At 36.0% G+C, this 21,924-nt stretch overlaps 1 protein-coding gene across 1 annotated transcript in view; it reads left to right on the forward strand.

Annotated features, from left to right (window-relative positions):
• The window catches only part of IQCM (IQ motif containing M), a 54,595-nt gene that overhangs the window by 21,251 nt on the left and 11,420 nt on the right, over positions 1-21,924 (forward strand). Inside the window, exons 5-8 of the mRNA XM_026042583.1 lie at positions 5,168-5,238; positions 10,850-11,039; positions 12,218-12,362; positions 15,098-15,232. Of these exons, the coding sequence (XP_025898368.1) occupies positions 5,168-5,238; positions 10,850-11,039; positions 12,218-12,362; positions 15,098-15,232 (541 nt within the window). The remainder of the gene's footprint in view (positions 1-5,167; positions 5,239-10,849; positions 11,040-12,217; positions 12,363-15,097; positions 15,233-21,924) is intronic.

A 21,924-nucleotide genomic window follows, 5' to 3' on the forward strand; every position in this document is an offset into this window, starting at 1 on the left:
TGTAGTAGAGAAGTGTGGTTGTCTAAAGATCTCTTGCATGGCATTCATCAGTAAAGGCACAGAATCTAACTTTTATTTTACAGTATAGTAGACTTCTTGAGGTAGTTGCTGAGACTGTTTTTGGTAGTATTTCATTAAGTGTTTTGTTAAGCAGTGCTGAACAGTCAAAATGCCAGAAGATTTCAGTGGCAGGGACAAAGGCAACATGTCTTTAGAGACAATCCAGTGAAACTGCTGTATTTCTAGGTCTGTTGTCAATGCTGATGGCATGCCTAAAGTTGTCAGATTTAATCTATGTTACAAGCTTAGATTGATGGTGACTGTAGGCTAACTGAAAGGTATCCAAAGTGATAAGTGTCTATGGAGTGCTCTAACATGCAGCCTTAAGAATGTTCTACCTATTACAGTGTCTTAGGAATTTATGTTAATATCTTTCAAGGTGCAAGTAAGATATTAACTAAGAATATTATAGAGGTATCAAATGAGAGAGTGAAGTAACTCTTGCCATCTTAAGGCCTGCAAGCTTTCTTGAGTAAAAAGTTCATAGCCTGCATCTATATCTAAATAATAATATGAAAGAAATCAATTAAAAAAAAAAGCGGGAGGATGTGAGGATGTGAATATTGGGGAAAAATCGAATGGGTTAGGCTGGAAGCAGCATCCCTGTCTGTTTTTACATCAGGAATAATGTCCATAAGAAGAAACATTGCCCAAATGTATTAAGTTTCTACCTTTGACAGCATGGGACATGCCGGGTCGCATGCTCTGGGTAAAAGAGATGAAGTATCAGGGAGGCACCCGATCGTTAAGTTTGTTAGAATTATGTTGTATATTTACCCTAATCTTGAATCAAAATTCTTGACCTTACCTTTTGTAAAAGAAATATTTTCTTGATTATTAAGCTCATCTGATGTAAGAGATGAGATAAACCTGGTATGTTCTGTCTCCATGGAAGAAGTGAAAAAGAACTTGGTGTCATGAGCTGACACTGCTGAGAAACTATGTCCCAGGGTGAGTTTATGGAATTCAGGGAGTGGGACTATCTAGTGCTACACCGCAAACRTTATTAGTAACAGAGACTGATTTTACTATGTTGAACTGATGCTTATTTCAGCAAGGATAAGCCTACATTTGCTCTACAAGGAGCAAATGACTAAGGAGCATACCCTGCCCCTAGGCAAATCCTGAAGTTCTACAACTGGAGCAATTTCCCCCCAGAAATGTGTTAATTTCAGTGGCATTATTGTCGATATTTGTAAATCTAGAATATCTGCTATGGAGAGAAAAGGAGAAAAACACAAATGCTAACTCTCATGAAGCCAAATATGCAAGGGAGTATTTGGGTATGTTGTGAAAACCTGAAATAGAAGTCCTTGTGCTGATTGATTCAGGACGTTTTCTCCAAGATGAGTTTTCTGCACCCTAAGTGCCATAGCCGTTATGTAAAATCCCGTGGTTTTGTTCTGCAACAACAAATCTGAAYTTCAAAATCATGACATGTCCTGTGATGCTGACACAAATGAGCTTGTCTAAAGGTAGGACAGTGCTTTTCTATTGGTATAGATGACATGGCTGAGCTACTTTCTCCGAAGTGTTTTAAAGACCACTTTGTCTTGCCAAGGAAGTGACATTGTTTTCACAATAGATTCTGAAGAATATGCTTTCAACTATTTTCAACAACAGTTCAAATTTTTATGCAATACCCATGTTTCTTGTAGGTGAGTTACCATGTAAACATATACGCTTGCTCTGTAGAATATTTATTTGAAGAAAACCACATACAGTATCTAATCTAGCAAGAAGAAAAACTAATCTGGATTAAAGTACAGACAAGAAGGATTAGAGAGCATGTTGTTCGCAAAGATGTCTTTGTTAGTGAACATGTTTCATGTGGAAAGAAAATGATCTTTTAGAATATTTCCCTGTTTGACTGCACTGTCTGTCTTTAGTGAGAAGGCACCAGGGATCACTGTAGCATATGAATCTTGATAAAGATGTGCTCCGAAAGTGCCTGTAGTTTTGCTTACATCTCTACATAAGGGCATTGTTGTTTCTTAGAATGGCTTCATGTATTCTCTAGAAAATTAACAGAAAGGAGGAGGAAAAAAAAAGGTTCATTAAACTTTAAAATATTCTTCATAAATGTGTTTCCAAAAAGACACGTGAGAAGGAATACAATATAGACAAGGTGTAACATTACCAGAATACCATCATTATGAATTATTGATTTTTCTTTTCCTTTGGTAGGAAATAACTGTAGTGTTTTAAAAGCAATGATAGCCTGGTTTGCTTGCAATTTTTACTTTGGTAGAGTTTTGTGCTTGACCTAGAAAAGGAGACAGTTATGAAGATCTAAAGCTCATTCAGAGCTACCCATGAATTGCCCTTTCTGGCATTATGAATCAAGACTGATAAACAGTTTTACTGTTTATCATGCAAAATGGTTCCATGGTTCAATTTTACCAGTTTAAACAGAAAATAATAATCTGATTTGAACGAAATGCGAAACATGCTTTTCCACTCTATCACATCTGATCTACAGTACAACGATGAGCTTCTGTTCTTCTCATTGATGAATGAATGCCAGTTTTAATGTTCAGCGTCAACTGTGTACATTCTTCCTGTGCTACCTTGGACTTGGCAGAAACTGCTTGTAGATGGTGCACACAAACTCTTCAATCCATTTTTTTTTATTCTGTTAACTATCAATAGTAACAGAAACAACATTCATGTGATAATTTCRTATCATGCTGATGAAAGTTATTTCATTATTCCCTTGTCCTGCTTCATCTGTCTGTATTCCTCTGTTGTCTCTTGATTTATTTATTTTTTACTGTAATTGTGAATTATCTGGGCTAGTAATTCTCCTGATATTATTGTATTTAGATAATCATGGGGGCCTTGGACCAAGACTATAATCTTGAGGTGCTATGGCACGATACCACTAGCTGTAGTACATGAGCCGAGCTCTTCCTCTGGTTGTACCCTAGTCACCTCTTCCAGTCTTTCAGATAGCAAGTCCAGTTTGTTCAATGCTACAGTGGTCTGTGTGRTTTCATTGTAAGTTAATATTAAAAAATGTGGACAGAATTTATAACCATTTTTTGAAATATCAGTCCTGAATTTCAGTTTCTCCACAATTGAAGAAATGCTAGAAATATATATTCTCAGATGATATTTTGAATCATTTTTCATTCTTTCTTTAGTTTGATACAATTATTGCTATATGTATCCTGTGTGGAAGGTATTTAAGGTTACAAATAGATCTTTGCCCCTGTGCACAAGAGCAAGCACACCTAAAGTGGAATAGATCAGTTTGCTTTACTTAATTCTGAAATAGCTTTCTGTGCAGACATTATTCTTAAATAAAAGTTGCTTTTATTTCAGAATAATTATTCTGTTCACAAAGCAGCACCGGCTCTGAGACAAAGCTGAGACTTCTAACACTTTGTGAGTTTATCTCTGAATTCCTGCTGTGCAGATGGCACAGTGGGCTGGGGAGCAGCAGGACTGGGAAGCAATAGAGGAGTTGGCAGGTTGGTGAAGATGATAACAGGTGGCTTGTGAAGTGGAAGCAAGGTCTTTATTGCAGGCCACCCTTGTCTCCGGCAGAATAAAACTTAAAATTCAAGGGAGGAAGCAGCCTCAGATGAAAGCATATACAACTTGCTGGGCCACATACTGGAGACTTGAAAGGTAATTTGGGAAGCAAATGAAAGGAACTGTGAACTTCTGGATGTTCCTAAATACAAATGAGCTGAGGGTGTGAGATATCTAGAGGGAGGAATAACTGTTTGAAGGGTAACTACATATTGAGATAGTAGACCAGCACAAATGGAAGACTGGAGGAAAAACACTGTACGTGGCCTTCACATGAGACTTTTTTTTTTTCCTCTCAGCAACCTCATCAGAGTGCAGATTGCTGTAATAGCCAATTAAATTTCTTTTGCATGTGGGAAGCAGGAGACAACTCAATTGGCAAGTGGCTCATCATAGTGTGGAGCGTGAACAGCTCATTCTGAGTCAAACACATGCAGTCTTCTGTGTGCAAGAGTCTGAGRAGACAAAGCCATTTGACGCTTTTGTTATAGCAATGTATCACATAGCTTGGCTGGAACAACGTGCAAGCAAAACCTTTGTGTGTATTTCTCTTCTCTTTTCAGGGAGCAGTGGTATGATTTCTCTTACCCTTAAAAGGGGACGAACTTTAAGTTTTGTGGCCAACTTAAGAACTGATTGTTAACCTGAAAAGTTCTTCTGTTGTGTGTGGTGTTAAGCTTTGTAGGTAGTGGTCTGCTGATCAGTGGTTTATCAGCATATAAAAAAGGTCCAGTTTTCAAATGAACCTTAAAGACCCTGAAAACCTGACTTAYGAATCTTGAAACTCACTTTACAAATTTCAGAAAAAATGGTCTGGTCCTGGCAAAGAAGGGTCACATGCACAAGAGAATATTAGTTTCTGTTCTCAGCTCATAATCAAAATCAGCTATTGGTGAGTATGGCAAGAGGACTCAAAAATCACTTGGACAATGTCTTGCTAGTATTTGAGAAATACCCTGTAAATCTTAAGATATATTTGAAGTAACTTTWAAAAWATATATATATATTGCAGTATTTACACTTATAGAGTATTTGTATTGCAGTATATACATACCTTTATATAGTGTTTATAATAGTAGCAGTAATATAATAACCTAATAATAGTATTTATACTGCAGTAAATTCATTCATTTATTCCCACAAATGTTCAAAGTCACCTGCTGTAGAGTGGGACCATTCTGGTTCTCTGGTATTGCTAACTCAACACCAAAGGGAGTACAAAATATAATAAGGAAGTTAGCTATGGAGGAATGCAGAAGTAAGCAGGAAACATCAGCTTGCCTGTGTACTGTGAGGCAGGTGGCCAGCAGTGTGTACAGTGATGAAAGTCAAGCACATCAGGTCAGAAGAAGAATCASTGCGAGTGACATTTCCAAGCTGGGAAAATAGCTTGGAAGCTGGGCCGAAATAGCAAGATCTCCATAGAGCAAGATGAGGCTGAAGATAGTAGGTAATAGACAAGGCTGTATATTGTTGAGTATGAAAAGAAAAGTCTACATGATGAAGAATCAACCTGTCTCAGACTTTGCTGATTTAATTTAATTTTTTCTTTCTTCTGTCTTTCCAGTTAATGAGAGATTTCCAGACCAACGAAATGAAGAGAGCTGTGTCTAGTGATAAATCAGAAGGGAAAAGCAGGTACTTCCTTCCTATTCTGTTTTTTTGGTAACAATTACGGCAGATGAAACTGACTTTTTATTTTCAGAGCATGTTTTTCTCCTTGTCATTAATACTGAAAATGGTGAAAGGCATGAGGAAGTGTGAATGTGCCTTCATCTTTGTATTTATGTTATTTCCACCAGAATCCATAGATTCTATATGTCATTAAGTTGCAGAACTCCAGAATGAAGATTCTGAATTCTTTTCTGTGATGAATCAGATTCTTTTATGTGTCCTAACCTCTCACTAACAGCACAGGGACCTCAGGATGCTAAATTGTGATTTTATATCCTAARGCAACTAAACTGGCCCTATTGAAGCTGATAGCTGAATTTAAGACTATTATTGTATCTGCTGTTGGGTGGTCTTTATGCATCGTGGTTATTTCAGTGCTGTGTTTTACCGTACTGTATTACTGTGTACATAGTGAGTGCAGAGTTTGAGATGTATTTTTGAGTTTAAACAGTTTTTCATCATCTTCTTAATGTATGTCTGCACTAATGGTAATTATCTGGTCATCAAAATTCTACTCAGCCGTATATTGATTATATATATGCATATCTTAAGATTTTACTTGTAAAGTGATAATTTTTGGGTTGAGAACGTGCTGACACTTATGAGTAATCACTGGGCTCCAGTTCAGCACTCTTTCTATTCAGCAAAACACTTAGACATACGCTTAATTTTAACTTTGCTGCAGGTAAGCGTGAAGTTGCAGCCATCCTGACTCAGCATAGCATTTTAAATATGTGCTTAACTTTAAGCTTATCCTTACATCCCACTAAAGCTAAAATCAAACACATCTTGAAGTGACTCAATGAATATGGATAAATACTGTATTAAGTTTAATGAAATGAATTCTTTTGGCTGTTAGGTAACAAGAGATGCTTGGACATGATTTCCTACAAGCAAGGAAAATATACCAATGGGAGGAAGAAAAAAATCTGTGCATGGAAGTCTTAAAAGCTAAGCTGTGTAGTGTAGTATTTTATAAACTGTGGTGGTCTTCCTATGTACTAAAGCAAGACTACATCAGTAGGAATTCCAGACTTCCTTCTTAATGCTTCATTGGGTTTAGAATGTTCTATTTTTTCATTTTTTTTTAAACAAGAGGTTTCCAATAATGTATTTATATATGTTTAAAATTGCAAACCAAAGTTGTACATCTGGTTGCAGAAACTTGTGAAGAAAKTGATTATCTGTGTATAAGTGGTAAGGAATAATATAGTTTCTAGCACATTTTCCACAGTTTGTTTTTCTTTTCAAAGCTGAATGACTTAWTTCAGATCAGCATTCTTTGTTTCAATCCATTTTTGCTTTTTTCCTTCTTAAACCTTTACTTGTTTTATGCACTGTTTATATGAAAAGCTCTCTGCATTTTTTTTATTTCAGATCYTCTCTTTTTGCAGTTCATGAAGTCTTTCAACAGTGTGCTGTTAATCCTTTGCAGATTAATATGATTTCAGTGATAATCCTTTCATTTTTGAGTTTTTAAGWCATATAATCATTAAAGAAAGTGCTTGACAGATTTTCCATTAAAGTAGTACAAAGCAGGTGGTATGTCTAATGTGTCTTGGTAGCGCTATGTTACTTTTTATAAAATTAAATTTGAAGGTGAAGCAAGTARGTCTAGAGTAAGCTATTGATCTTTTCCCTTTGGTATCACAGTCCAAATCCAATCAAACAAAATATTCAGGGAGATGCAGATCAACCAGGGTTAGAATATCTGTTTGAATATTCTTTTCATATCTCTGTTGCTACAAGGGTCAGCTTGGGTTCTATGCAGATACYATAAAATGTCAAGGTTATAGTTGAGATTTGCCTACCTGCTGTGCCTTACATTTCACTTAACCCTTCTAGCAAGACAATAAATGATGTTCAGGAGTTGTTTCTCTTCAGCTTTCTGCACAAAACTATTTCACATTCTCAATTAAGCTGAACATATCACTGAAATATGCTTCCTTAGTTGGAACTGAAGGCTTTGAATTATTTCACAACATGTGGCACACAAATCTCTTGCCATGAAGATTTTTGGGCTACTAATGGTTCCTGGATCACTGTCCGTGATAGTCCTTCTCATCTTATTCCTTATCCCTTTGTTTTTTCTTCTTTKTTTTTTCCTCTGGTATTTCATGCATTTTTTTTTTTTCACTCTTCTTTAGTACATGCTGTTGAAATGATAGACGAGAAGAGAAGGACAGGTATTCAAATATTGTATTAATGGACACTCAGAAGAAATGCTTTAAAATTAGTATACAAGAAGTAGAAAAGTGTTTTAGCTAGAAATCAGAAGCACATTGAAAGCTTATTGAAATTTCTGCTTAAACAAATAGGTAATAGGGTTGACCTATCACAGCAGTTTGAATTTCTGCCTTTTATATAACTGAAAACTGATAGTTTYTTTGGGCAGGAGGGGAAGGAAGCAGACATCACAACTCTTTAGGAAATTCAGGTCCTGAACTTGGCAAACCTTTAGCTGATTTTGTCACATATTTGCAGCTTTAAAATGATTTGGCCTTTACAACAGCCAAAATAAGTGTCCTTTAATCACATCCAACCTATTAACAGATGGGAAAACAGCTTTTATAAATGGGGCATACAAAATACTCCAATATCAGCCAAAACTAATTAGTAGCAGTATCTGAACTAAAATTTAAAACTGATGGAATACATATTAATGCAGATAAAGTGTTGTAAAGTGTTGATTTGATAGAAGTTCCCTTCAACCGTTATTCTTGATATTTGTTCATCTTTAGTGTATTATAAGCCTTCATTAAATAAAAAAAAAAAWGTCTAGTTATTCTCTGAGAACAAATTTGCTTGTAAGAGGTGTAATTTGGAGCTTTGACTTTTTGAAGGTGTAATTGATAAAAATCACATTCGACAGAGGTAGATTGTTGTGGATTTTTTGGCATATAAGAGAAAGATACTTGATAACATTAAAAGTACTTTAATCTCTAAGATTAACAACACAGGATATTAATATCAAAAAATATTATGTGGATTTTTTTGGCAAATAAGAGAAAGAACACTTCTATACCAGTGTCCGGTGACATTAAATATAGTTKTACACTGTTAATCAGCATGTGTAAACTACATGAAATTCAAGTAAGAGATCATTAAAAAATGCAACACGTGTAACTGGGTAGGAAGACTCATTCAATGCATTAGTATCAGATCTGCAGCCTAAATTTGGCTTTAGGAAGACAGCTGCAGCACAGACACTGATTGTATATTCCATCTGTCAAACAGGCACTTGTCTATGTCTTTGATATCATTTGTGTTACCATGGCTCTAACAAAGAATGAAAATGGTTACAAACTCACTATTGTTCAGAAACACATTTCCATACAAAAGCATTAACTTAGAATTGTTAATTTTAGGACGACTTTCCATTASTCTAGGAAGACTTTCCTTCACTCCAAGTGCCTTCCCCAGATAATCTGTCTCCAACGCAATTTATATACTTATTTATGGGTCTTGCCTGTAAAATCAAACTCTATCTGGAATACTTCTGAATTATGTTAAGAAAGCACTTAAAACTTCTATTCTTGTTGGATAACWCAGTAGGAATTCTCAACATAGCTGCCTCTGATAAACTTTCTCAAACTTTGAAAAAAAAATTACAGAAGAAATGCTGGATTCTCTGTATATTTATATGCCCTTGTATGTAATAAGTCCAATAGTTCCCATTTGAGTCAATCTGACTGATATTCCTAGGTCTTCATAGACACTTCCTGATCAACCCAGAGCAGTATCCCTTGGACAGTCTCTGGTACCTTAGAACAGACGCATCACCCGCAAGCCAGCAGGAACTGTAGAAAGGCCTGTGGCAGTGAGGCTGCTCAGGGCACTCCTTGTGTTACCTGTGAAACTGCAATTTCTGTGAAAACCCTACGAGCAGATTCAAAAGCTGTCCTCCTTTGATAGAGGAGTTGGGGAGAATAATGAATGCACAGGCTCTTCTGGTGCTCAGCTGAACTAAGCTGGCAGAGGGGTGAATTCTTTCTTCAGTACAAAGGGTTAGAGTGTGTGTCAGCTCTGAAGCAAGAAGTGCAGCCGTGCTCCCAAAGTGGGAGTTTGTATGAAATACCTGAAAGCTTTTTGTTTTTTTAGCTGACAGAGATCATGATTGATGGGGCAGATCTGTCTTTGTGGTAGAGTGGAATGCTGAATAAGGACAACAGATGTTTTTTACTGTAAGAAGGTAATCTGATGAGAAATGCTCGGGCCTAGAAGAAGAATGTGTTATGGAAGACCAGAAAATAACTAGTTTGAATTCCAAATTTTGTCTCTAAACAAATGATCACAAAATAAAAAAAAAAAAAAAGCAAAACCAAGAAAAAGCAAAAATAAAATTTTGAGAAATATTCAGATTACCATTTCTCAAGCATTTTTATCTGACTAGCACCTTGCTTAATTAAGACCAGACATGAAAAATTTTTTTTCCTCTCGACATGATGATATTTCAAGCAGATTGGTTTAGTCTGGATGCTTACCACGTCCACAGTCTGGATCTGGTAAACAAAATTACAGCTGACTTTAGATCACATAGCTAGTTATGACCTTAACTATAAAATGATTACATYTGTTCATAATTATACTTTCAGAAAAAAAAAGGCAGCTGCCAATGTGGTATATGGAAAAAATCCTCAGTTACATTTTGGTTTACAGGTTGGTCAGTTATACAGTTTGAAATGTAAAATCTAACACTTTGAATATCCAACCTGTATGTTTTCATCATTTCCTCAGTTGCAGCATAGTCTATGCAGTTTTTTTTTTAATACATTATGTAGTTAAGACAAAGTTGAGGCCTTATTATTTTGTTAGTTTTGCAGTAGCACATAGCAATTCACATTATTGAAGTTTGTTACTTTTTTGGAGTTTCTGCTGTCTTTTTTTTTTTTTTTTGGCAAGTAAATCTGCAGTACAGTGCTGTCTTTTTTTTTTTTTTTTGGCAAGTAAATCTGCAGTACAGTGTTTCTGGGTGTGGTCTTATGAGAAAGATTTACTTTCAATATATTTCTATATATTATTTCTATATATCTATAGATTATTCTATCTATGTTTCTAAAAAATATTTGCTGAAAATTTCTTAGGTTTAATGAATAGCTAGCAGTGAGTATTGCCAGTTTTCCCCGGTACCACATAGGTGAATTCTTTTTTCACTCTGACATGAATTCATTATTTAAAAACTTTTATTTTCATGTAAAATTTATCTTCTAATGCCCTTTCATATCCTCCATTTTGTAAAATGCAAAATAGGTGAAAGAACTACACAATTGAGTAGGGGCTCAAAATGTTAGCATTATTTAAATAATATTTTAATCCATGTGGTTTACTAGGCCATGGTCATTGTGCACATCTRCAGATCTTCAGCAGAACATTTGACAAGTGAGTTTTTATACTAACTCTGTAATTATTGATGGTAATTGATCAAAAATTTCTTTTCAGACTATATGAATAAAAGGATTCTATAGTAGTTTGTAATTATTTTAGATAAGTCATATTTCATCTACTAGACTCAATTTCATAGTTGAAGCATTTTTCTACCAAACTTAAAAATAAATCTTCATACTGTAATTTCTAGTGGCAGACACCTTGACCTTCAAAATCAGAAGAAGGTAAAGAAAAATGAAGCTCACTTGAAAGACCGTGAAGCTTTTCATGATAGCACARTGCATCCTAACAGCGGAGAAGTGCTTAATGCAGTCATTTGCATTCAAAGATATGTGAGAGCATGGCTTGAATGCAGGGCATTCAGAAGAATAAAGATCAAGGTAATGCCTTAGTTGTTTAATCCATGTATTGTTTAAATTCTACTGGTGTAAGAATTTTTTATTATTGCTGTTTTGTTATGAAAAAAATGCTCAACTAGTTTGTCTTTCATCACTGTTCTGCATTTTGAAGGTTAGGAAAAAATCATTGATAGTGAGTGCTCTACTGGGACTTGATTTTCCATTTCCAACACTTGTTCTTAAGTAGACTCTCCATTAGATTTTAAAAGTAATGACTCGTGTGACATTTGCTCCCTCTGCCTTCAGAGATTCTTGGTGTACTTGCATRTTATACTGTTAATTCTGAGGCTTGCAGTTTTTCAGGTAGAAAAACAGACTGAATCTGAAAGACTGTATGTTGTGTCTCTTCCGTACGATTTTAAACATCAACCGCCAAAAAAAAAGTCAAGGATTCTATTTTTTCATCTAGTATTCCTAAATGAAATGCTGGTTCCTTAAAAATTGTATACTAGAGACCCATAATATGCACTTTGGCCAGTGTTTGTAATGAATTAAAAGATCTTACACATATTGCAGACTGGCTGCTTATGGAGACTGCATGATTTTAGTTATTTCCATTTTCTGGTTAGTTGTTAAGTCTTCTATCTTAAAAAAGGTGTACCATAACCAAAATGAAACCTAGTTCAGATAAGTGGGTCTAGTATGTACTATGTAATACATGAAACTGTTTATTAGTATTTCAGAATCTTAGACCATTTAAAAGAAGAAGAAGAAGGAAAAAAAACAGGCTATGTTATTTGGTGACCGTAGCCTTTAAAAATATTCCCTTGCTTTGCATGCTGAAARGGGGATTTTTTTCTGCTAGTATAACTAATGATGAGGTGAAATGGCATTTTTTGGTATCTACTCAAAACCTTTTTTTTCCTTACCAAATATATTTAATCAAAAATGAGGTCTTGATCATAGAGTTTCTGACCTTTTCAAGTCTTACTGTTCCACCTATTTTCTATTCCCCATGGTTCCTGATCTACTTCTGTAGTTTTCACAAGCCTAGAATCCCAATATAGTTTTATCCAGTCATCTCCCTTATCAGCACTATGGARTAATTATTTTTAGTTATTTGTCCGTATGTATTTGCTGTAACGGAATTTATTCTGTTTCCTTTTAAAGCTTTCATATTCACTGCTTACCTCACTTAGTTTTTCTGTCTTTAATTACAGGCTACAAGTCATGGACGATCCCTGCCAGCCGTTGTAAGGCAGTACCGGAAAATGATGGCCCGCCTTAGATGTCGAGCTGGTGTTTTGAATCTATCCACACCACTTCGGTATTTTGAGCTGGAAGAGTGGATGGACAAGAAAAAATGTTAGTTAAACATTTTTTTTTCTTAAAATGGTCTTTTATTTCAATGTCAGAGTACTTTAATTCATAACTTAAATGATGGACAGTGGTGCACTGTCAGGAAGAAGGACTTCTAATGCAACAGTAGGTGAAAAGGTGCAAAAGGTGCTATCGTCTTTAATTGTCTTAAAGCCTTATTCTTCATATTCCTTCTGACCATAGTAATTTTTTTTTTTTTTTTTTTTTTGCCAGGATTTTTGTCCCATTGCTTTGAAAATGAATTGCACTTAAACATCTCCCATAATGAAATAAAAAGAATAGTATGTTCGGAGAGCATCTTTAAAGAAGATACCTTTGCAAAGTTTTGGAGTGATTAATTTATTAGATATTTTGTATGTGAAATTAGTTTTTTACACCTGTTTTTGTCACCCCCCTATTTCTTCACCARTTTGAAGGCTCGCTGTGTAGTCAAGCATGTGAGAAGATACATTTTGTTGTTCAGCTACAGGGTAGAAGACTCAGACACTTAAAACAGAATAAACAGCAATAGTCAAAAGAAATATAAATGACAATAGGCTGTAAGCATAATTAACAAGGCACAGACAAGAAGGCCACTGTGTCTGATGACTATGTGGATACATAAAGCAGCTGAAGGAGAAGGAGATAGTTGACTTCTGCTAAAACTGATTCCTCCTTAGCCCCAACTGCTCTGTTTGCTGCCTTCTGCATTCTTTCCGGTATTACTATTGAAGTAATCCTTATTACACTGGAGATTATAGGAAGTTATAAAGGTAAAGAGAAAAGCAGACTGCAAAATATAATCTAAACCTTTTATATGATCAATTCAGATTCAGATCCATCTTCCTGAGCAAAAGGTAGCAGTTCTGTCACAGGAGATTTAGAATTAAATGAAAATCAATAGMAAATATCTTATTGGGAACAAATGCTGGAATGACTGTTCAGAATATTTGGGCATTAATAGAATGCTTTGGATTTGGAACATGTGATATGCAACCATGCTAGAGAAACACCTTAAYTAGAAATTCATCAGAAATACAAAATTGCCTTTATTAAATCTTTTCATTGTGTCTTTCAGTGGTATTAAAAGCACTGAAAATTGGATTTGGATAATCAGCTTCRTATCTAAGCCTTAGAACTGTGCTGCTTTTTTTCTTAAAGTATACATTAGCATGCCAGAGAGATAAGAATTTCCCTATTAATACTGGACATAGGATCTAATCGATTTTCTTACTTTCTAAGGTTGAGAGGTATTGTTTTGATCTTGGTTCTTAGTCCTTCAGTTCTGCATTCACAAAACTTTAGACTTCAGTATGGAACAGAATGACTGTAATTCTTAATTTGAGTGAATTTAGTGGAAATACTTTGAATTCCTTCTAGATAACTCACAGATGCAGACCCTGTAATAAATATATATGAAGCTTCTGAAGATTCATGGCATAGTTTTGAGTTCTAAATTACATATTCATGTCTTACATTCCTCAAATAATATAGGAATTATTGGTGCAAACATTGCACCAATAAAAATAACTAATCCTTCCATCGTAAACTGTATCCTCATGAAGCAGCGAATGTGACCAACCTGAATAGCTCATAATGTACTTCTGATGTTGGGTGACTGAAAAGTTTGCGCTACCCTTTCCGTTGTGATGAAATGCTGCTTGATGGTTGAATCACTGATGCATTAAAGAGAAGTCTTAAAAATTAGACCTTCAAAGCTGCTTTGTGCAGAGATGTGATCRCAGGCTGCAGCCCCATGTGTTGTCTCTTGCTGTTGCTGTGGTCTTTAAGTACAAAGTTGGACTTAAAAGGCAGATGTTGTTTTTCTGAAACGTTAAATTGACATTAATTTTCTCCATTTTATTGAAGACAGAGGGACATGCTATACACACTCATGCATAATATAGAATGCAATTTGAGCAACTTCTGCTAACCTTTACAGGGAAACTGATGGTTCCATTAATAAGTAGTTGACCAGATTGACTAATATCCCCTATCAGAAGAGAGATTTCTGGCACCAATTCTGCAAGAATCTATGAGCTAGGTAGATCAACTAAAATGCTATATGGGCTTCATAATATAGGAAACTCTGAAGATTTTTATTTTTAATCTGTAATTTTGCTTCCCGGGCAGTTTAAAATAAATCATACAACACTTATCTCTGAGCTAATGTCTTTGAAGCCATATCAATACATTGCATTTGTCAATAAAATARTTTACAATTTGCCCACTAGTATATGTCCTTCATGTTCTTTTTTAATTAGCCTTGGCAAGACATCTACAGGCATCTATTATAATGTCTTAGAGTAAGTTTTCCTCATGCCTTTATCTTAAAGGGAAGCAATTCAATATACTGTACTGCTTTTGATAGGTTAAGCTCTTTGCCAAGTTAAAAACAAGGCATTCTCAGTATAATTTTATCTACTTACCTAGCCTAGTTCAGTAGGGACTTAACGGTCGCCTTTCCATGTCAAGAAATCTTGATATGGGAAAGAAGTCTTCTTCAACCTGACTGTTCCCTTTCAGTTGCTCTAAGGATGCCTGGTGAGTTGCGCTTTAGTACAGGAGCAAGTCAGCAGAGACCTACCCATCCTCTGACCTCTGCRTAGGTCTAGTTTTTCATATCAAGTTTATTAATCATATTAGGATTCAGAAGAAAATATTTCTAATACAATTAGGGCATAATAATATATAGCAAATATTTCTGTAATGGAAGTTGCTGCTTTGGGCTTGTTTTTCAGTTTATGAAGCAATGTTTGACAAGAGACAGTTCTGTGAAGAGATGGACAGAAGTGACCTGCCTGGATTTTTCAAGGACTGTGGATATTTTATACCCGCCAGTGGAATTCAGCGTGTCTTACAGATGGTCTGCCCAAGTAAGTGGTTTCTTAAAAATATTTTGCAATTGTACAAAAAGTTCCACTGCAGATGTTCAGGCTTTGGGTATTTTTTGTTTGTTTTCTTGCGTGCATGTGTGCGAAAATAGAAAAGTTTCTGTTTTCATAGTTGATACAAAACCTGCCCACCAGTCATCTTTTGCAAAATGGAGCGTTTTATCTTTATACTTAAAATAAGGCGTATTTGGTAGAATGGCACTGTGTCAAACAACGCTGGAATATAATCCTTGTACCATCTTGGAATGCTTTTAAAAGGGTWCAGAGCAATTTTGTGGTGGTCTGCCCTTACGGATTCCTCCAGCCAAAACATGTACCTCGTTCCCATCTGTATAATATGGAGGTCCTAGCCTTCCATCATGTGTGGACAGTTCAGCCCAACAAGCTATCCCTCTCTCAAATCCTTCTCTCCTCTCTTCAGTAGCATGCTGTCATTTGGTTCTGGCCTGTGTAGGTGCTGTGAGAACAAAGCTGCCCTAAGCATGGCTTTGTGTTATGTATTTGTCTTCCCAAGTTTGACAGCCGTCACAGCTTTTGCAGACACTGAGCTTATTTGAGGATAACAGTTCATTTCGCATAGCAGTGATTTCCGTGAGTGCTTTTAAAGTATGTGTKTATTCTGGTGAGATTAAATTCATGTTTAATTGCTACCTTTGATTTGTTAATGACCTACGTGTCTGCTTTTTTGAGCCAGCTCTCTGTTCATGTTGCATTTTTGAGGAGAAGGTGGTCCTGTAAGTTTCTAACAACACATTGTATTTGCACATTTTATTACATTTCAGTGTTGACTTCTGGTAAATGCAATTAATTTCTCACAGAAAATCATATATTACATGTCATTTAGGTCACATTCCTAAGACAGTGTGAATAAGACCAGGTATTTTTAGTGATTTGCTCAATCCCCATCACTATGGTAACAGGAGATTTTGTGACTGTGAGACAGATTTCTGTCTTACATCCTAGCTTTGAGAGACTATTGCTACTTTTCGCTATGTTCACAGATAGACTAGAAAAAAATGATGCTTTCCCCCTCATTTTTTAATTTATTTAGTTTCTCCTAGGTATAAGGTGCTATTAAGTCTGATTCAGCCTTTTTGGGGAAGGCATAGTTTTTTTTTTTTTTTTTTTTTTTTTTTTTTTTAATTTATTAAACACAGAACTCTCCCAAATTATAAAAGTGCAAATGATGAATAATTGCTGAAACAGAGATGTGCCTGTGTCTGATAGGCACCCATAAAATGACTTCTAACATGTAAGCCGTTTGAATAAATTGCACTTATCTGTTAAGTACCCTCTCTTTGTCCATTTCACAATTCACATGTCATTATTTCCAAAGGTAAGTTATTAACAGAATATAACCTTGCTAAATTGCCTGGGAGAGACAGTACAACTGRTTTACTATTTTGATCTGTTGAGTTGATGCAGCCATCTCCTGTGCCATGGCAAAGCATCCTATACTGTTGGACTGCTTGTTCAAGAATGGAAAAATAAGGTGGGTCGGGGCCAGGATGGTAGGAGGAAGATCTTCTAGTAATTACTAGATGCAATGTTTGCATGAACATTGTATCCTATACCRCCATATGACTGATCCATGAAAGGTTAAAAACAAGAAATTGGTCACTTGTGGCAATTTACTCTGAATGCTGGCAGTTAAAAAGAAGATTCAGATTTTCTCTTGATCTTTCTGACTCATTTTACTCTTTACTATGCTCTCTCTCTTTTTCTCACTTTTTTTTTAATGAATCTAAATATTGCTGAAAGATCAAGTCTTGTTAAATAAGTACCCAAATGTTAAATGTCCTGTCACTTTTCCATTTCCAATAATGAATTGATGAGCACTGTCTTTGGCTAACAATAATTTAGGCAGGAAAAGCTAGAAGGATTTTTATCCCATATGTTCTTCTGAGAGTATTAATTACATCAGTCCTACATAACTACCAATCTCATTTGTAAGGGATCTGCTTATTTGAGGTAGTTTACTCTTCATAAAGGTAATAAAGCARAAGATTAGAAAGTAAGAATTATCTGATCTAGTTAAAGCAGAAATGTGTGTGATAAAAGCTAGTATTTATTGTTACACAAGAATGAACTTGCTGTCAAATGAGAAAAGAAGACTATCAGCTGTAAAAGCCCTACCAAATGCAAATTTCTAATTAAAAGTATCAGAGTAGGAAGAAAAAGAGAATATATGGAAGACTACAAAACAAACTGTTCTGACTTATACAACTGACTTAGGTGTTTATACAAGCAAAACAGTACTAATGAGCATTAATTTCACCAGATGAAATTCTAGTGATAACACCGTCAGGAAAAAAAGAAAGCATTGGTACCTGCAGTGGACTTAGGGATGCTGAATGGGGTCTCTCATAAGTATGTGTGTGATTTCCCTTGAACTCTGTTTTTTAAAATCTAGGGAACAAAGTGAGTTTTTCTTTTTGTTTAAATGAATTTGACAATGAATTTGATTATTTACATGCAGCTAAATATATTTTGTTCCACACAGTATGAGGAAAAATAAGTGTCTGTGTTACTAGCTTATGTATAGCCCATAGAGGTAAGGAATGGACTTGAAATAATTGAATAGTTTTCTGTCAATGATGAAGTTTAGCTGCTGGTTTCAAGAAAAAGCCGATTAAGATTAAGGTCACAGTGTAGGGCTTTTTAGATTCCATACACAAATAATGATGCTGTTTCATCATATTTCAAACCAATTTGTGCTGCTACTTCATTCTGCCACCAAAAAGCAGAATGTCTTGCATTATGCAGTCAGGAAAAATGCTGTATTTCAAATTAGAAAAATAGAGGTAACTAACCAAACTGTTTTTTGACATATATTGTAAAGTATCCATTGAAGTTATACATGATAGTACAAAACTATGTCCTTAATATTTTTCATAAGATAGTAGACTATGTTTAATTATACTTYTTATCTGTTCAGCTTACAGTGGTCTATTTAGGAAAATATTTATGTTGAGTTCAGTGCAACTGTGCATGCGTGTAGGCTAGGAACTGGGATTTGTAGCTATTTTGCTTCTGCATTTGCCTGAATTCACATGYATTAGAGACCAGTGAGTTTTTTAGTAGGACCTTCTAAGTTGCAAAGTGATGTGGCTTGATTTGAAACAACCCGGGAGAGCATGCAAGACTGAACTCTAGCAGATATGTGAAAGCAATAGGTCTTCATTAGAGTCACTGCCAATTCCCCTTCAAGCTGCAGACAGAGTGAAGAGATGCAGCAGATCCCCAGGGAATGCTTCCTTCTATAAAGCTAATAGARGATAGTAGAGCAGTCCCTCACTGCCCTGTCAAAGCTTGTGCTTCATAGCCTGATACACAGGGAGCCATCATCACTTGTGTTCCCACTGGACTCTTCCATGATACTGAGTGCCTGTTACTGGGGCTTCTAGGAAACTCTCATACTTTTGGAATCTCCACTCAGAAATAACACTGTATCACTGCAGCTTTCCTTCAGTGGACTTGGCACTTATTTCCTCTCTGAGGTCTTCACCACTGTGGTTCGTATTTGTGACATCTTAGCGTAAATTGTTAAATATAGACAATACCTAATAGCACTTTCCATTGCAGTTATGCCAGAAAAGCCTTATTTATAGAGCAGGACCCTTCTGTGTTGAGTACTGCACACAGTCTGAAGAAAATTATGCCTCCTGCATCACTGATGTGAAATTGCCTCCTAAAAGTGTTTATTTTTCTTTAAGTAAAAACTTACAGGAAAAGCCCCAGGAACCTATGGGAACAACGCTGTTGCAGCTTTCATGCTTCTGGCAGAACCCAGCACTCCAGAGTTTGGTTTTTTTTTTTTTTTGCTGTATTGCTGCTTAATAGTATTCTCCAAACCCATGTGGTAATGAGTGCTGAGGCAGAAGTAGCCTATCATTACAATCATTTAAGCCAAACATAGTGTGGAGAAATGGAAATCTCATAGGGAAAGAACTCCGCAAGTGAGTTGTTGCGAATGAATACATGTGTTAATGAAATGTCCTGGTAGAGCTATGGAGTGCTTTGCATGTGCTGCATAATGGCTCTGGATCAAGCCTAAATTAACATCTGATCTAATGATCCCTTCAGGTCTTTCTGGGCTCTGGGTCATTCACAATCAATTGCAGTGAAAGGAAATAAAAACTATGGCCCTCTCTCCAATAGCTGTTTTCCTTCCCCAAGAGTTACAGAGCAATATTCATTAAAAAAGTTAAAGAATTCCCACAACATCTGGAATGTTTGTCAACAAGAATGTGGATGGGTCCCTGCTGGTTACAAATGCCATCTAATCCATGTTTGTTCGCAAGCATTCTTTCTGATGTAGCACATAGATGCAAACATAAGCCTGTTTTTCATAGAATCGTTAAGGTTGGAAGGGACCCATAGAGATCTAGTCCAACCCCCCTGCACACGCAGGGTCACCTAGAGCTTGTGGCACAGGGCTGCATCCAGGCGGGTCTTGAACACCTTCAGAGAAGATTTTTCTCTCTCTTTTTATTTTTTTCCTTTTTAAAAGAAGGTAAATGTCATACTTAAGAAGTTAATTTGCTTGAGTGTTTTGCTGATAGCATATCATCAGTATGCCCCTTCTGGGCTTGGCAGATCAGAACAGGAAATTCAATTTGGGTTACCCACATGGCCCAGAGTACTTTAGGCCAGCCACCAACCTTGTTTTAACATGATTAAAATATTATTTCTTTCTGACAGTGACACTGGTCCAAAACATCATTATGGATTTATTAAAATGTCTTGATAATGAATTTAAGATCTATAGAAAGCAAATGATCTACTTAGTTGATGAAGAGAGTTTTTAGATATCTGTTCACACTTTGAATCACATTTAGAAATATTCTAAAAAAAAACTATATTTGAAAGATATTACAACAATCAGAGAAGTAAATTTCCTCTTTAAAATTCTCCTGTGCTGCAAGGTATGCAGAATGCTAGACAACCAGCAGTATGCTGACACTGCTGTCTGTCATCCAGACTGWTGCTATCTTATTTATATTCTCTTTTCTGTTTCCTCTTTTACATAAGCTATAAAATCTCGGACTACTGTTTTGTTCCATCCATGTTCTGAATCTGGCATTGAGGGTCTTGTTCTGTGCCTAGGGCTCTTGAACACTAATAAGAATAGATCATACAAATAATGATGTGTTGTCGAATCTGCTGTGAGAGAGTTTTTTATTATTATTAAATGCTAAAATTTCTCTATGCTCATATAGGCAGTATCAGTCCTTAAATTTGTCATTTTCTGTCAGCTGCTTTTCTGTGACCCCAAGCATGTGAGGAATGCTGTCAAACAGGGTGAATCCAGTGACAGGTTATGAGYGGGATGCACTGCTGGATTGCATCTCCTCTCCAGCAGTATGTGGCCAGAGGTGGAGCACAGGGCAGTGTCTGTGCTGGTTTGGGTGCTGCTTTGACTGCTGCTTTGGCTGTTTTGCAGGGGATGAGGTAGAAAGAACTTTCCATGGGTCAGCACTTTTCATGCAGCTGCTAATTGCAGCTATGTGGCAAACTTTGGTGTTATTGCATGATATTCAGTACAAGCGCAGTTCATTCCCTTGATATCATGCACTTAGTTTAACTGAACTATTGCATGTGCTGCACTTAGCTGATCTTCAGATATCYGTAATGCTGCTTTGTCTATTTTGACATTTGACATTTTATCCAGGAGAATTTCCAAATCACCAGTGACTACAAATAAGCTGTCCTTTTTCATTACAGACAAATGTGAAGTAGCTTCAGCAGTGTGTRTACCCACTGATTTGTCTCCATCTCATCCCTGTCTGTCTTCAGTCTCATGTTTTCCCTTCACAGTGGCAAGATTGTCTTCATATATTGAAATCTCTCACCACTGGTGTGTTAGTATCCATGCTAAATAGTTCATGTCCTTTCCACTAAGAAGATTCATCAAGTTCACTTGTGTCTTAATGGYGTTAACTTTTTAAACTTTCTCTATGCAGAATTTGTCTTTAGTTCCTCAGCTGGATGAACTGCTCTTGAAGGCTTGCCAATACTGATGAAGYAGAATCATTGCCCCCTCTGCCTGAACTGCAACACCAGTATTAGGACATCTCAGGATGCTATTTACTTTTTTGTAATTGCATTGTTAACTGTTACTCAGTTTGTGGTCCTCCAAAACRCAATATCTCTAACTGCTGCCCAGATAGTTTCCCCTATTTTTGAGCTTTTGATTTTTTCCTTCCTATGTTTAGTGCTTTGCACTTGTCTCTCTTGAATCTTATCTTATTGATTTTCAGCCATTTCTTCAATTTATCAAGATCGTTTTAAATTTAAATGCTGTCTTCTCAAGTGCTTGTACCTCCTTCCAGCATGTGTCATCTGCAAGCTTTGCAAGTGTTCTCTCTATTCCRTTATCTTAGTGGTTGTTAATGATAATATTGAATACAACTGGACTTGAGACAGACCTGTCCGAAACCTCACTTGATATTTCCTCTCATGTTTGACAGCAAACTTTTAACCACCCTATAAGTAGGATATTTTGATCCCTAATAAGAAGAAATACATCAGCTTAAAATATGATCTTAAAGAGCAGGAAGCTATTAAGGGATTCACAAGTTCTAGCACAGGACAGCAGTATGTGGAAGCAAAATCGAATGTTTGCCATTATTGCTACAAATATGTCTTTTACAGGATTTAAGAAAGTTTCT

This window comes from Nothoprocta perdicaria, unplaced genomic scaffold (genome assembly GCF_003342845.1).
Source record: "Nothoprocta perdicaria isolate Ctin4 unplaced genomic scaffold, notPer1 scaffold_31, whole genome shotgun sequence".
Lineage (NCBI taxonomy): Eukaryota > Metazoa > Chordata > Aves > Tinamiformes > Tinamidae > Nothoprocta > Nothoprocta perdicaria.